At 31.1% G+C, this 16,258-nt stretch overlaps 1 protein-coding gene across 4 annotated transcripts in view; it reads left to right on the top strand.

Moving 5' to 3' along the window:
- DAW1 (dynein assembly factor with WD repeats 1) overlaps positions 1–16,258 on the top strand; it is a 40,102-nt gene that overhangs the window by 8,257 nt on the left and 15,587 nt on the right. For all 4 annotated transcript variants that reach the window (XM_031957895.1, XM_031957893.1, XM_031957894.1 and 1 more), the window contains exons 4-7: positions 3,880–4,024; positions 8,308–8,366; positions 11,675–11,797; positions 14,020–14,119. In XM_031957895.1, coding sequence (XP_031813755.1) covers positions 3,880–4,024; positions 8,308–8,366; positions 11,675–11,797; positions 14,020–14,119 — 427 coding nt within the window. The remainder of the gene's footprint in view (positions 1–3,879; positions 4,025–8,307; positions 8,367–11,674; positions 11,798–14,019; positions 14,120–16,258) is intronic.

The following is a 16,258-nucleotide window of genomic DNA, read 5'->3' as shown; positions in this document are numbered from 1 at the left end:
GTAGGGACAATTGAAGGCTGAGTAAACAATGAAATATAATTTTTGTGTTATTATTTTTCTGCTGACTAGAGGTCATATTTCATTAGTATTGACATATAGTTATGAGGTCACCCTATGGTTCGAAGTTTAATCTTGCCTAATGATCAGTGAGAAATTCTAACTGGGCAGGTAGCAGAAAGGAGAGTAGGGGAAAAAATCCTAAGCATTTAATAGTAATAATAACTCATGAACATTTTCCCCTAGTTTTTATTATGGCTATTTCGAGATAACATAGCACACCCATTGGGCTACTTGTTTATGCTTTAGTCTTATCTCTGTTCCTGCTGGGAATCCTCCCTCTACCAATGCATGCTACAGTCCATACATATCTTACCATCCTATTCTATTCCTGCTCATGTCTTTTATTAGTGTTTTTTAAATCCTCCATAGAGGATCTGGCCAAAGGACAGGAGGCCTTTCTTTCCATCTCTTGGTCATTGTATTATATTCAGAATTAATTCTCTTTTCCTGAAGGTTCCATTTAATATATATCTGATCTGTTTCTCTGACTCTTCACTTATATTTCAGTAGGTATTCCCCTGGTGTAGACACTTACACACAGGATATTTTATCATACAAAACATCCTTCTAGATGCTATAGGGAATATAAAGAATAATCCTATCCTACCCAAATTTTTAAAAATGGCTTAAAGTCCTTAACTTCAAGGCTCAGTTCAAGTGCAAACTCCTACAGGAGTCTTTTCAGAATCATCTTCATAATGCTGCTCCTGAAATGTCTTTGGCTTGTCTTTGTATGCAAATTTTATCTACTTTTAAAAATCTACTTTTTTATCCTCTGTTATTTAATTACTATGTTATAATCATCATAATTATATACTATCTAATTATTCTAATACATTATCTATATTTTCTAAATTCCTTTTGTCATCAGTCTCTCACACAAATCTGGAACATAAGCTCTTTGAGAGGAGAGAACTTGGTGCCTTACCTAGTTGGCAATTAAAAAATGCTCATTGAATTTAATTAATTCTTGGAGCCATTAAAGAGATTTTTGAGTACAAGAGAGACATGGCCAAATATAGTGTTATAGGAATCAAGTAATAAGTAACAGAGCATTTTATTGATCATTAGGGATGCCCCAGACACTATTAAAAATGCTCATTGAATTTAATTAAATCTTGGAGCCATTAAAGAGATTTTTGAGTACAAAAGTGACATGGACAGATATAGTGCTATAGGAATCAAGCAGTCAGTAACGGAGCATTTTATTGATCATTAGGGATGCACCAGACACTATGCTAAATGCTAGCGTTACAAATACAAAGAATGAAACAATTTCTACTCATGAGACACATTATTTTGGTAGCCATGTGAAGAATTGGTAGCATGGGGGAGACACAGGGAATTTTGGAAGCTAGAGCAAAACCAGAGATGATGAAGGCTTGAAGTAGGGTTCAGCAGCATAGAGAATGAGGGAGGTGAGAAGTGATGCTCAACAGGATTTAGGAACTTTTTTGACATGTTGAAGAAGAGAAGGAAAATAGATCCGAGGTTTCTATCCTCTCTGATCTATAGAATGGTGGTGCCATCAATAGAACTAGAAAAGCTGGAAGGAGGTCCAGCTTGAGGAGAAACTCTGGAGTTTGAGGTTTTTTATAGGTTTTCCAGATAGCAGTAGCAATAGATAGTGCATGAATGAAATTCTGACTATACAACTTCATATAATTTTAAAGATGACAAGAAAGGGAAGAAAGCTAAGGAAAATAACATGACTACATACAAAATTCTCCATTGAACTCAGATTTAAAACACACACATACACATGCACACAAGATGAAAAAAGAACATATAATAGAACAAATCTCTGTTACAAAGGTGTAAGACTCAGTAGCATAAAGGTAAAAGTCCATAACAAGCTGAGTTTTAGAAAAGTGTAGAAGACTACAGAAATATAAGGTACTTTAAACTTGTGTTTCAAACAAACCAAGTCATAGAGAAATCAGAACTACTCGATTCCTATTATGTTTTCATCATTTTCATGAAGGAGAAGAATGATCATGATACTGGAAATTATTCCTCAGCAAAATTCAAAATTAGATGAAAGAAATGATTTGTAAGCACATGGGGAAAAGAGAGCTAATCATGAGGAATCAAGGGTCATTGAAAATGCCATGTTTGTATAATGTATTTTAAATTGTCTTGGAAGATGGAGAAAATTTGACTGAAAAATTTTTAAATGAATATTAAAATTTGTTTTTACATGTAATTGTAATGTCATGACAAACAAACCTCATTTTTTCTTTTTGATTTTATATTTTTTGGCTAGAGTGAAAGGGTAGTAAAAAAATGTTGAAGACAGATTTAATTGAAAAAAAATCGACAAAATCATTTTCACTGTATGTGATGAATGATTGAATTACATGATGATGAGTTGGAAAACTGTATCTAAAGCATTTTGATTAATTAATTGATAGATGATACCTCTCTCCAAACTAAATAGTAGCATGTCACAAGTTTTTCTTTCCTTGGCCATGCCATATTCAATTTTGTGTGTGTATATATATATATATATATATATGTGTGTGTGTGTGTGTGTGTGTGTGTGTGTATGTATATGTGTGTAAATGATTCCAGTTGTTTCTGTCCACTCCATCATCTATCCACCGCTGTATTTACTTCTTTGAGAAGGACATTGATAAACCAGAAAATATCCAGAAGGTGACTAGATTTCTAAGATATTTGGAAGCTGTCTCAAATTGAGCAAGAAAAAGTTGAGGGAGCAGGAAATGTTTGACTTGAGAATATAAAACTTATGGGAAAATTATTTTTTCAAATACTTAAAGAATGACTTCTGGAACAGAGAAGTAGACTTCTTGGAGTTACTCAGTTACTCCAGGGTTTGCTTGCTCTTCCTATTCCTAGGAGCACTGTGCCTCGCACATGGTAAAAGCTCAATTGATGCCCATTGATGGTGGTTGGTTGAATACTAGATTTAAAGTTAGAAGACCTGAGTTTGGATCCTGAATTTCCTTAGTTAGTAGCTGTGTAATCTTGGACAAGGCATTGAACCTTTCTGTGCTTTGGTTTTCTATAAATTGAAGGGATTTGGTTGGACTGGGTCCTGTTTTAGGTCCTTACCAATTCTAAATCCTGCATTATATGGATAGGGACAAGACTAATGATTTCATTGATTTAGGGAACTCTTTGGGGAGAAATTTTTTTCTACCAAACAATTTAGTGTCTTTTCTTCAAATTTCATATAATCTTATAGAGTTGTCTAGAATGCTGAGGTAACTTGATGGATTACCTCAGCCAGATGTGTCAGACAGGGGATATGGTTCTAGAGCATCCTGGTTTTTAGGTCAGCTCTTTGATATGATATCAATGTGTAGGGTATTTTAATATTAGGCAGTTTGTAGGTGAGTATTGTATTAGATTGGCTACCAGGTAGATAGTATGGGTTGTTATTGATGTACTTTGGGCTTCATTCTCAAAGAGTATCAATGACATAATGAGGACGACATCTTGATTTGTGTGAGTATGCATAAATAAAAAATTCAGTTTACTAAAAGATATCTCAAATGAAGTGTGCTTGCTTTCAATAGTAAAGAATGAAAATAGTACTATAATACACTAACACTGGATTTTCTAAAGCCATCACATCCATCTATCTTATAATATTAACATGACAGAGATAATTACAGGAAGAATAACATAATTTGTACTGATAGATTTTTTAGAATCTCTTGTCTTCCAAGATGTTTGTATAGTTTTCACTTTGTCAAAATTTTGCTTAATGAAGTAATTTAATTTTGTGTTTGCTTAATGCACGTGCAATGTTGTTTTCATATGGAATAATCATTTTCTTTTATATTATAGTACAGATGTAAGTGCCTTAGTAGAAGAGATCAGGAAAGCAGAGCCTCTTATCACAGCTTCACGAACAGATCAGGTCAAACACCTAATCCTGAAATTACAAGATAAACTTGGACAACAGGGTGACCACAAGTTCTACCTTTTTAAGGTAATAAATAATATTTTAATTATAGATGTATTATCTAGTTTTCAGTTGAACCAAAGATGTTTCATCAACAGTTTATATTTGTTGGTTTTATTCCACTTCTTTCACTCTCTTCTATCCTTTATCAAAATATGATAAAGAGTTCTTTAGGGTGTAGCAGGTTTTTAATCACTCCTGTACCTATGACAATTTGAATTGAATTCTGGAAATTCTTTGTTGTATAAACTTTTAGCAGCTAAGGCTTTTCAGAATCCTAATTCCTTTTTTAGGGTTAGCCCACCAGTCAATGCTGTAATCCCCAACTAAATTTTTTTTAAGGTTAGCCTGCCTTATGATGGAGCTGGTTCTCTAAGAACTTGCCATCCCTTAATGGTATCTTCCTCCATAAGGGCAGCATTCTCCCTAATTATTTGTGAGTTCTACTAGGGAACTTAGCTCTTCTTTTTTCCCTTGTTAATTGCTAAAACCTCTTTTCTTTTCTAAAACCCTATATAGATTTAGCCCACTGTTAGTAGCAAAATAAAACCTTTGCCTTTTGGGGAGAAAAAGATTTTTTTTTTTAACAAACTTATCATTCCACAGATAACAATAATACTGATACTTAAAATATTTAATATCTTTTTTCTTTAAATGATGTGACTGAATGAATGATTCCAATGGATGGTGCATTATAATCTATGTCATCAAGTAAATGGATGTGTCTCATTCCCTTTGAGTATCTTTGAAGTCTCTGTTCTTTTCAAAAGACTTGTTGTTTATTGCCTATTAGACTAATAATAGGCAAGAAATATTTGTATAACGAGCAATTTTTTTCTTCTATCTATAGCCATCACTGCTTGAGTTTGTGCATTAATGAATTCTTAATTTTTTCTTTTAAAATCTTTATTTATAAAGTAAATATACACAACTTTTAGGTAATATAATTTCAATATACACAATGTCATATAGTTTTTTTCCTCAACCTGTTCTTGAAGTCACTTTCAAGTTTTCTTGTCTGTTTATTCCCATTTCCTATTAATTGTTCTTCCTCATTGTGATTCTCTTTTGTCTCCTGAATCCTAGATGTGGCCTGCCGGTCAGCTTACTGCTTACAGTCAATATAATTTTATTCAGTTCAATTCAACAAGCCCTAAATGAATGTTTACTATGTGCAAAGCAAATAATAATAATGGTCACAGTAATTGAATATGATCAATGCATCAAAAGTTTTTGTTTTGTATATAAACTAGATCAGGATACTGAAAAGTTGACATTTTTATTTTATTTTATTGTTACAATAAGAATAAAAGAAATGCCCTTTTAACATTTCAATGAGTACATGATATATTTCCTATTCTAATGATTTAAATATTAACAATTTTATGGACATTGCTATTACTACTGTAATAACATCAATATATCACTGCTATGATAGCAGCTCATATGAATTACAGATCCTTTATTTAAAAAACTCATTGAGGTAGATGACACAAGTATTATCATTCCCATTTAAATATGAAAAAGTTAAAGTTGTAATGAAGATGCAGAAATACATATTTAATGTTTTAGAAAGCTTAAAGTATTATTTATGTGAAAAAATCCAATTGTCAGCAAACATTCATGCAAAAATTGAACATATATGTTAACTACTTCAAAATGGATAGATATTAACATGCAAGTGAAAATGAATTTATGTGAGACGCTTAGTCTTATTGAAGTTCACTGTGCTCCATGACATCATTATTCATTTCTTGAAAATTAAAAGCAAATAATTAGTTACTAAAGAGTTCTCTTCAAGTTACCTTTGAAAGTTAGACACAAAGCTATGGGACTGAAACTCTATCCATTGTATCATACCACCCCAGAATCAAGGCACTTGTAAGGAGAGAGGGGAGCAATAAGAAAGGGAAGGGATGGAAAGAACTCTTATAAAAGGGAAGGTCTAAGTTAAATCTTGAACAAAGCCAGAAAAACTTTTTGGCAGAGGGTGAGGGCTTTGCCAAGTAGGAGGGAGGGAGAGTCAGAGCAAAGATCTCCCAACTATATTTAGAAGTTAAATTTTTGTATATATTGTATATATTTTTAGATTTTCTTAATTCACTGAAATTTCATGTTTTCTACTTCTATACAATTTGTACTATTTCCCTGTAGTGTAACGAGTGATGACAAACACGGTTTTAATGAAATTAAAATTGGTTTTTGATCTAGCTTTCAAAATAATTAAATTAATATATGCCATTTAATATCTCTCTATCTATCATCTATCTATCCATTTATCTATACTATATATCTAATAGTTAAATGTCAATTTTTTTTCCTTCTTCCCTCATTTTCTTTTTGCTCTTTTAATTTTTTTTCCTTCCTTGCCCTTCTTTTATTGGGATTTTTAAACATTTGATGCACAGGAAATGGATTTACCATACTATATATAGTGGATACAATGGATAGTAAGTAGAAAGAGCACAATAGACTGAGTACAGAGCCCAGTTTTGCCATTTACTAGTTGTGTGAACTTGGCCAAGTAATATTTGATTTTGGGACACTGTTTCCTTACCTGTAAAATGAGTGGGTTAGCTTAGCTCTAAGATCCTAAAAACCATGATAATTTTATATAATTATAACAATATGTAAAAGGCAAGGAGATTGGGGAGATTGTGTGGTCTACTGGAAAGAGCACTGGATTTTCAATCAGAATCCCTTTGATTTGTAATTCAATTCAATTTTTAACTCCGATTGTCTCTCTGCTACTTACTACCTAGAGCAAATGATTTGACCTAAATTAGGAGCATAAATTGTATTATCTTTAAGAGTCTTCATTTTCCAAATCCTACATGTGTCAACATACTCAGTTTTTTGTCTGCCTTGTTTATTTATTGATTTATATAATAATTATTTTTAAAAGAGGGGATAGATTTCATTTATTATAGCAATATTGCTTACAAACTGAACTTTTTCTTTCAGGTACTGTACACACAAGCAATCTTTTCCAGCCACAGGCAACAATTTAAAGCAAAGGAAATAGATTTATAAAGGCATATAATTGTAAATTAATTTCCCCCCCCCCCCCATTCTTTTTGTCTTGACATGATCTTTCCAGCAGGTGGCAATATTCAGCTACAGATATCAGGTTTAGGAACCCATTTTTCTCTTCTCATTCCTTAATTACACAAACACTAATAATTGAGACCCTATTAAATGCCACAAGAGATACAAAGATGAATAAAATTCAGTTCTTGCTCTCCAGAGGAATTTGTAAATGGCAATGAGTTTGAAGTTGTTGCTTTTCAATTATAACACATACACAAATACATTTAAAAAACAAAAAAAAAATTAAATTGATGATTCTGGGATAATGGATAATTATTGTCAGTTTTGAAAATAGTGATGGCATTTGATAATAGAAGTATAGCACTGAAGAAAGAACACTAAACATGTTTTAATTCTATTTCTTCTACTTAATACCTATTTATAGGTACTTATATAACTTAAGTTTTAAAAGAAGTTTTATTTCATCCTCCCAATAACTATTTGAGATAGACTATATAGGTATTACTATAATCTCTAGTTTGCCTATGAGGAAATAGATTCAGATGTGGTATAAGGGATTTATTTTATTTCTTCATGATCATACAATTGGTAAGTATTAGAGGCAGAATCTTGACTTCAAGTTTGAAGATATTTCCACTTTGTCATTATAATACCTCATTATCTAAAAAATGTCTCTAGACTTCAGTTTCCTCATCTTTAAAATGGGAGAATAAATATGATCATCTTTAAGGTCACCTTCTAGTTCTTAAGCCAGTAATATGCATATAATTTATAACAAATACACACACATCTATGCCTGTGCTTGTTGTATATATTTGTGAGATTATACACACATAATGATTGTAAAGTCAAGCTTAGTAGATTGACTTTTTTGTGGATGATGCCACTTTTTTATTTTACTTTTGACAATGAATTTTAAATGAATTCACTGTGTTTATATAAGTTCTTATACCTGGAAAATGTATTATTGGTCTTAGAAAAATCACAATATTTCATTTCTTCTTTATTTTGTTTTTTTAAATTTATTTTATATTTTGTTATTTTATTTTTTGTTTTAATTTGTTATTTTTTGTTAATTTTTGTTTTTTTATTGTTTTTGTTATTTTATATACATAAATATTTTGCTTTTTGGATTTTTGTTATTTTTTTAATTTTTAAAATTTTACTAGGGAATTTTATTTTTACTAGGGAATTAAAAGAATAATGACTTCTAATAGTTTGGTTTTGTTATAGAATAAATATGTTTTCTTATATTAAAGGTACTCAGAGCACACATATTACCATTGACTAATGTCGCTTTTAACAAATCGGGTTCATGGTAAGTTTCTCTTTTTCATTCTTAATATTTTTGTCATTTATATAGGTTGGATAATTTTTAGGGGAATTCTAAGCTGGTGCATTATGTTAAAATGTGCTTCAGTTTATTACATGAAATATTTTTAAAGAAATCTTCTGGCGCTTATTTTAATGACTTTTTTGCAACATATAATTCATACTACTTTTAATGATGACCTCAATAATTATGTACCTTTAATATTAGTGTACTATAATCAGTCCTGACCAATCAAAAAACATTAAGTATCTATCCTCTCAAAGAATTCACAGTCTAAGGAGGAGACCTTATTTTAAAAATAAAATAAAACAAGCTATTTACAGAAGAAACTGGAAATAATCAATGGAGGAAAGTCCCTAGAATTAAGGATTGGGAAAAGTTTCCTCTGGAAGATGGGATTTTTATCTGGGACTTGAAGAAATTCACTGAATGGAAGAGGAATAAAACAAAATTACAAACAAAAGCTTTTATAGTTCATACCTATGAGCAGATAACACTCTTGGGGGCAGATAAAGTGTTCAGACATTCAATATTCCTTCATATCCTTTCACTAACAGGTATAGAGATGAAATTCCTTTGTATAATAATCACAAAATAAAGAGAACAGCTTATTGGAATTGGAAATACAATCTAGACAATCTGAAGAAGAGAAGCAAAAAAGCAATAATGTTAAAAGAAAACCACAATCCCTATGCAATTAAAACAGATTGATCCTGTATATAGGAGGAGTAGAAATAATAAGAATTACAGGTTTTCTAGAACAAGAAGACAAAAGTAAAAAACACACACAAGCAAAACTTGAATGTCATAAATCAGGAAATAGTACACAATAAACTGCCCAGAACTTTTGAACATAGAAAGTATCAATTGAAAAGATTTCACATTGTCTCAAAGAAAAAAAAAACAACAAAAAACAAAATAAACAGAAAAAAAACTACCTCTGTCTTTCCTTACTTCCCCACAACCCACCGCCCAAAAAACCCACCTGTGCTTCAAAAACTCCAAAACATGCTATTGGTAAGTTTAATAATTTTAACAACTAATTCTTCAAACGATCACCAGAAAGGCCTTCAAAAATAAGAGAAATTCAAATGGACAAGACTATTCTGCCCCCTTTAATAACTATAGGAGGGAATAGAATATATTCTGAACTGCAAAGGAGCTCAAAATGCAATCCAAGAATGCCCAACCTTTAGGTACAGTCTTTAGGATTGGCTCTTTCTTGTTACCCTTGCCATTTGAAATGATAAACAACTCTAACTTTTGGAAATAATTTTTTTGGTTTTAAGATTTCATTTTCAAACAAAATTCAAATTTCTCAAATTTATTTTTGAAATAAAGGTGGTTTTCTTCTCTCTGAAATAGAGATTCTAGAATAGATTGTTCATGAATAAATGATTTTTTTTTTTTACCCTGGAATTTTAGAATTCTAATCACTATGGAAAAGCCCTTGTCTTTTTCTTAAACTCCAAACTAAGGCTACTTATTTTTAAGGTTACATTTGTAAACTGCATTTATTACATTTTTCTGAACTTTTAAAAACAAATCTCTTGTGTCTAGGTAGATTTCAGTGTAGATAATATGAAATGGGAAAGAAAAAATAGTGGGAAAACTATAGTAGCTACTATTAAGAGTTCTCTTACTACTCTTACTGAATCTTCAGAGATTTTCAATTTAAATGAACTAACTGCCATAGGAAAAAATATTTTCTGAACTATACAGCTGTATTCTACAGTAGGTATAGCATTTCAGTATATCTTTGTGGTCCAAATGAAGAAAAATTTGGGTCAGTGTCAGTCTTTAGTAGTGAGGTGGCAGTTTAACAAAGAATTGTATATTCTCAAAATCAAAATTACTATTTCAGACTATTGAATAGATTCAGGCCATCCATGTTCAATTTTTTATTGTGTAATTTCATTGTTTATAATGAGATCAGTTAATAAAAGCTGTCTTCTACTTTTTGATTTTTAAAAAATGTAGTTAAAAGAAATGATAGTGTGAAGTGCTTTGCTTTCCTAGGTAAGATATCTTCATCTGTCTATCTATCCATCTATTGAGAATAAGCTATTATACTATGTTTTAAATGGATTCCATTTTGGAGGAAGGAATATGGATTAAGTGAGCATCTACTATAAATCCCAACCAGTGTTTCATGCAGACAAATATTCTGTTTTTAATGATGACACCAAGGATGTGTGTGACGAACTAAGATATCAGTCTCCAAAATGAGAAATAACAGTATGAATATTTCTTACTTCTGTTTAATAATCCATAGATTGATGATTCATTGTCTAAACTCTCCATTAACCTTTAAATGATTTTTTAAACCATTTTGATTTATTGAATCTTACACATTACTGCCTGTTGTAATAGTTCAATTAATTCATTAAAAACAGATTTTATATACCCACTATCTGTAGAGCACTTTATTTTCAGGGAAAGAGAAAATTTAAATAAGATACCTTTTTTATTCTAATGACAGCCCAGATTACTTCTTCTCTTTTCATTTATTCTAAAATGAGTTCTTTCAAATTTGAAGGCTATTAATATTTTCCAGAAGGGGGTTGAACATACATATATATGTTCCTTTCCTTCAGAATACAACTCAGATGTTCTCTTCACTGTCTTTAGTGACAGTGGACTTTCTTTATCTTCTCAATTGTGAGTGTTTTCTGCCTCCTGAAACCATTTTGTAGGAAACTTATTTACCTGTATACATTGTGTCCCCCAGCAGAATGTGAACTCCTTGGGAACAGAAAATATTTTATTTTAATGTTTTTGTTCTGCTTTCAAAATATCTTAGTCCCTGGCATGGCATGTTGCACTTAACTAGCAGATGCTTAGAACATTTTTGTTTTATTGAATAGTCACTCTCAGCTTCATTTTTTCCAGTCTGAAAGTTTATGTACATATTTATCTAAAATAATAATAGGAGGCATTATAAAGTTTATAAATTTGTAGGAAATGGTGACTTTGTTGGGACTAATATTTTTCCTCTGCACTGCACATAACTCAAATCCCTCCTCCCCCCTTTTTAGGGAATTAAAGCCTAAGTAGAATTTTAGGTGGTATTTTCTTTGGCGGTGTTATCTTGTATTACTTGTGTTTTTCAAATAAGATGAAATTGGGATTTAGTTTTGGTTCTCTTGTGCAGCTAAACCAATTCCATTGAGGAATGAAAGTGAAAAAAACACTTTTATGATCTACTGATTTTTTAAAAAAGGAGTCAAATGGGATGCAACATTTTCACCCTTTTTCTCTTGTATATCCCTTTTTTTTTTTTTTTTTTAAAGCTTTATTACTGGTAGCTATGATAGAACATGCAAACTCTGGGATACTTCATCTGGAGAGGAGCTGCATACACTGGAAGGTCACAGGAACGTGGTGTACGCCATAGCATTCAATAATCCTTATGGGTAAATATAATTTTATTTAATCATTTATGTATTTGAATTAAAATGGCATTAATATTTTTGAGTCATTGTATAAAGTCAAAGCCAATGACAGACAATCCCTCAGACCTGGTAAAGGATATGGCTTTGTTCACTTTCATCAAGAGATCCAATTTTGGGCCAGAATACTCTACTTAAGCACAAATAACACAAAATAAAGACAAAACTCTCTGGAAAGTCTCGGCCCCTGAGGAACTCACCATTTAATAGGGAAGCCAAAGTGAGCTTATCTCCAAGTCATGAACCACAGAAATGAAAGGAATAGTTTGAGGAGAGAGGACTCTAGTTTGGTGTGTTTAGGGTGCGATGATGGGATCTAGGATGGGGTCTGACAGGTGTTCAGAGAAATGGAAAACAGATTCTCTTCTAGGATCTTAATCGAGTTTGACTAGGGAGAATAACACAAATGAAAAATTAAATAAGAATACAAAGTAGTGTATGATTGAGGGCCAAAGGAATGGTAATGGTAAGAAATGGCAATTTCATATACAATTATATCACTCTGATTGGTTTGGTCAGGGAAGAAGACTTCATTGTTTATGGGGTACTTGAGTTTGGATTTAAATAACAGATATAACTGGATGGTTAGTAGGAGGAAAAATAGTCTAGATTGGATGAAAATAAATATAAAGCAATTTGGTGCAATAGGACTCAATTAGCCCTGTTTGGGAGACAAGTAGACTTATCTAGATGAAATAGACAAAATTGGAAAGATAGATTTGGGGTTATATTGTGTGGAAGGCTTTGATAATGTTGAGGAACAAGGCTGGAATTATACATTTGAGTTGTTTTGCATTTGACCTTAAATGCTAGACTAGTAGATTTGAACTTTACTTTAAAGAAATGGCCGCCACTGAAGGTTTTTCAGAAAAAATCATGATGATGAAAGTAGTATTCTAGTCATGTGAATTAGGTTTTCAGGATGGTTTTAAAGGGTAAAAGCCTGAAAACAGGAAGGGGCGAGGCACTTAGAAAATTGTGAATAATACAGATCTGGTAGTAAGGGCCTGCATTTGGAATGGCAAAGAATTTTGTAACCTTTGATGTATTTAGAGTGAAAAAATTCTACTATTTTTCTCAAACTTTGTAATATATATGTGTGTATATATATATATATAATGAAACTTTATATATATATATAATGTTATGTATATAATATAATGAAATTAATTTTGAAATAAGGCTTACCTAAACTTTATTAGTATGTCAATATATTTTTAATGTGTATTTGAAAAATGATTAAATTCTTTTAGTTAAATTTCAGATAATTTAATTCTGATCTATCAATTCTCATGTTAAAGCAGAGAAAAGCAAGTTTTCATGATCTTAATACATAGTCATAGAAGAGTTTTGCTGAAAATGATAGCAGATATATTATAACTTCTGATATAATTATTTCATTTGCAATATCTTTTTAAATGTTTGATTGTATATTATCTTGATTTTCACACAATATCTATCAACACTTCTCTTAACAGACTTGCGTCTTTTTTCTTTCTTCCTGGGTATGTAGAAGAGAGAAATATACATGTTTACACACATAAATATAAACTAGTACCCTCTCTCCTCAAACTATTCCTTTGATGTCTATAATGCATAAAGTTAGAGATAAACATACTTGGGACTTCCTATTAGACCATAAGATCCTTAGGAAGTGTTTAAAAGTAGAATAGGTAGTCATTTAATAGGAAATAGTAATTTTGACAGTTTTGTCTCTTGGGAAGAGAGTAGAAAATACTTTACAACTTTGTGTGCTGCTCTGATTCTTTGAATTCTCATTTATTTTATTTGAATACATTATCATTCATTTAGACATTTTGGTAGAACTTACTTTTTTTATATCTGCACTGGACCACATTTTATAGCTGTCTAGTAGTAGCTTTCCAGATAGAATTATTCCCTTTATTTATATGCATTTAAAAATCATAGCAGTCATTATTTAAAGAATTTGCAAACTAATTATAGAACAAATAATAGATTTTATATTTGGGTAGACTTTTTAAGTAAAAAATATTTTTGTCAGATACGAATCTAGGGTACTATTTATAGCTCTCTGAATTAAGGTACTTTTCCTAATGTTTTATTATTAGTGGTTCCAGAATCATAAATCATTTCTCCTTGTCTTTAAATAATTTATAGTCATTGAATTTTATTTTTTGCTATTAATAAAGTTTTCTCAATTTTAGTGACAAAATTGCCACTGGATCATTTGATAAAACCTGTAAACTATGGAGTGCAGAAACTGGAAAATGTTATCATACTTTTAGAGGCCATACAGCAGAAATTGTGAGTATACTTAGAATTCTACTGTATTTTTAAACATTGTGATTTGTTTTAGAGGTTCCCATGGAAATTAACTCATGTGCTACAAAAACCATGATGAATAATCCTCAGGTACCTTCCAACTCTAACATTCTATTTTTTAATCTTTGTATTTTTTTATTCTGTGCAATACCTTTTATATAACACAGCTTGACTGATGTGAATGTCACTTAAAGGTAATTGATTTTTAGTTTAACATAACTTTTATTATCTTTTGAAGAGCTCTGTAATACATAGTAAATGAACATAATATGTTATTTCTATCTTTTCAGTACAGTTGGTTTTCTGAAGGTTAAATTATTAAAATGACTTTTCTGGACTTAATAAAAAGAAAATGTATTTCCTGATAAATTGAATATTTCCATTTTTAATTAATTAATTAATTAATTAAGTGAGATTATATAACATGGTAAATTGAGAAAAAACTGGGTTTGAATTCTTCTTCAAAAGATTACTAACAATGTGACCCTGGGAAAATACCTAGACCTTTCTTCTGTAAAAAAGGAATAATATCTACCAGATATTCTGATAGTCAAAACTTCATAAACCTTAAAATGCAGTATAAATGGGAGTTATTAAATACCTTTGCACAAAACACTGTGAGAAAAAGACAAAAGAAACAGTCCTTTCTTTCAAGGAATATTCCTTTCTATTGGAAAATACATGTATAAAAATAAAGACAAAGTGAATGCAAAGTACAAATTCACATTCAAATTACATACAAATTAATATACAAATTTTATGCAAAGTAGATACAAATTAATTTTAAGAGAAAGAAAACTCTTGACAGCTGGTCAACTAGAGAGGGATAGTTGGGTGCAGGAAGTAGAACTTGAACTGCTTTGAGGGAACTTAGGTTTAATGGAGGCAGAGGTGATAAGGAATTACCAAATGGGAAGAGCCACATGTTCAATGATGTGTGGAGATGGATAAGAGGCTATCCTTTCAAGGAGCTGGACTGACTGAAACAAAGAGTATTAGAAGAAAAATGAAATGAAATATAGCTAGAATATAACTAGAAATATATAACTTCTGTTATATATATATATATATATATATATATATATATATATATATATAGGGACTGTATTATGAAAAACTCTAAATGCCAGATTAAAGATTCTTTATTTCCTTCTAGTAACATTAAGGAATCACATAGTATGGATTTCTCTACCCAAAGGAATATAAATTTTGATTGCTGAAAACCTCTCAAGATATCTTGGGGGGGTTTACAAGGTCCATTTTTTTCTTCTTCCCTATTTATTTATTGTATCATTAAAAAAATACAAACTGTAATTATTAACTCTTTTGCCCCATATAAGTTCATTTATGATTTTTTTTTAAAATAATTGCACTTGCAAAAAAATAAGTTTTGATAAAACTTATTGGACTTCAAATAGAACTACTTGACTATACTTTAAATCCAAATCCAAATCACCATTTGCCAACAATAGGTCCCAAAGCCTTAGTTCATCATTGTTTGGATTCTGATGGCTCAACATGAGTGTAAATAGAAATTATTTCTGTTCTGGCCCCAAAACACTGAAGGCCTCTCCTTTCCAATTAGATTTTTTTGGACTAGGTAAAAGAGGTCATTCTTTGCCTCATTTTCTTACCTAGCCTTAATCACTGAATGGGCTTTGCTGCAGACAACCTGAAACTTGGAAAGACCCCAGTTTAAAAAGACCAAGGTCTCCCACTGCATTGGAACCATCTCCAGTCATCTTAATCTCTATCTTGCCATTGAACTCAGATGACTCTGGAGGAGAGAGAGGGGCTGGTGACTTTGCATAGGTCTCCCTTACTTAAGTATAATTCACTTGCAAGTCAAGTTATTATCCTCCTGGTGTTATTGGTGTTTTTCTGGAATGAAAGACAAGAAGGAACCATTAAAAGTTTTTTTTAAATAGAGGAATGACATGTTCAGAATTATATTTTAAGAATATGAATTTAGCAGTTTTGAGGGAGATATATTGAAAAAAGAAAAAAGCTGGAATCAGATAAATTAAGAGGATATTGCAGTAATTGAAGCAAGAGGTAAGCTCAGTGAAGAGAAAGGAATAGATGAGAGATATGGAAGTTGGAGGAAATGGGTCTTAAAGG

Source organism: Sarcophilus harrisii, chromosome 3 (assembly GCF_902635505.1).
Source record: "Sarcophilus harrisii chromosome 3, mSarHar1.11, whole genome shotgun sequence".
Classification (NCBI taxonomy): domain Eukaryota; kingdom Metazoa; phylum Chordata; class Mammalia; order Dasyuromorphia; family Dasyuridae; genus Sarcophilus; species Sarcophilus harrisii.
Note: the sequence above shows the minus strand (reverse complement) of the source record. Positions and strands in the feature narration are given on the sequence as shown.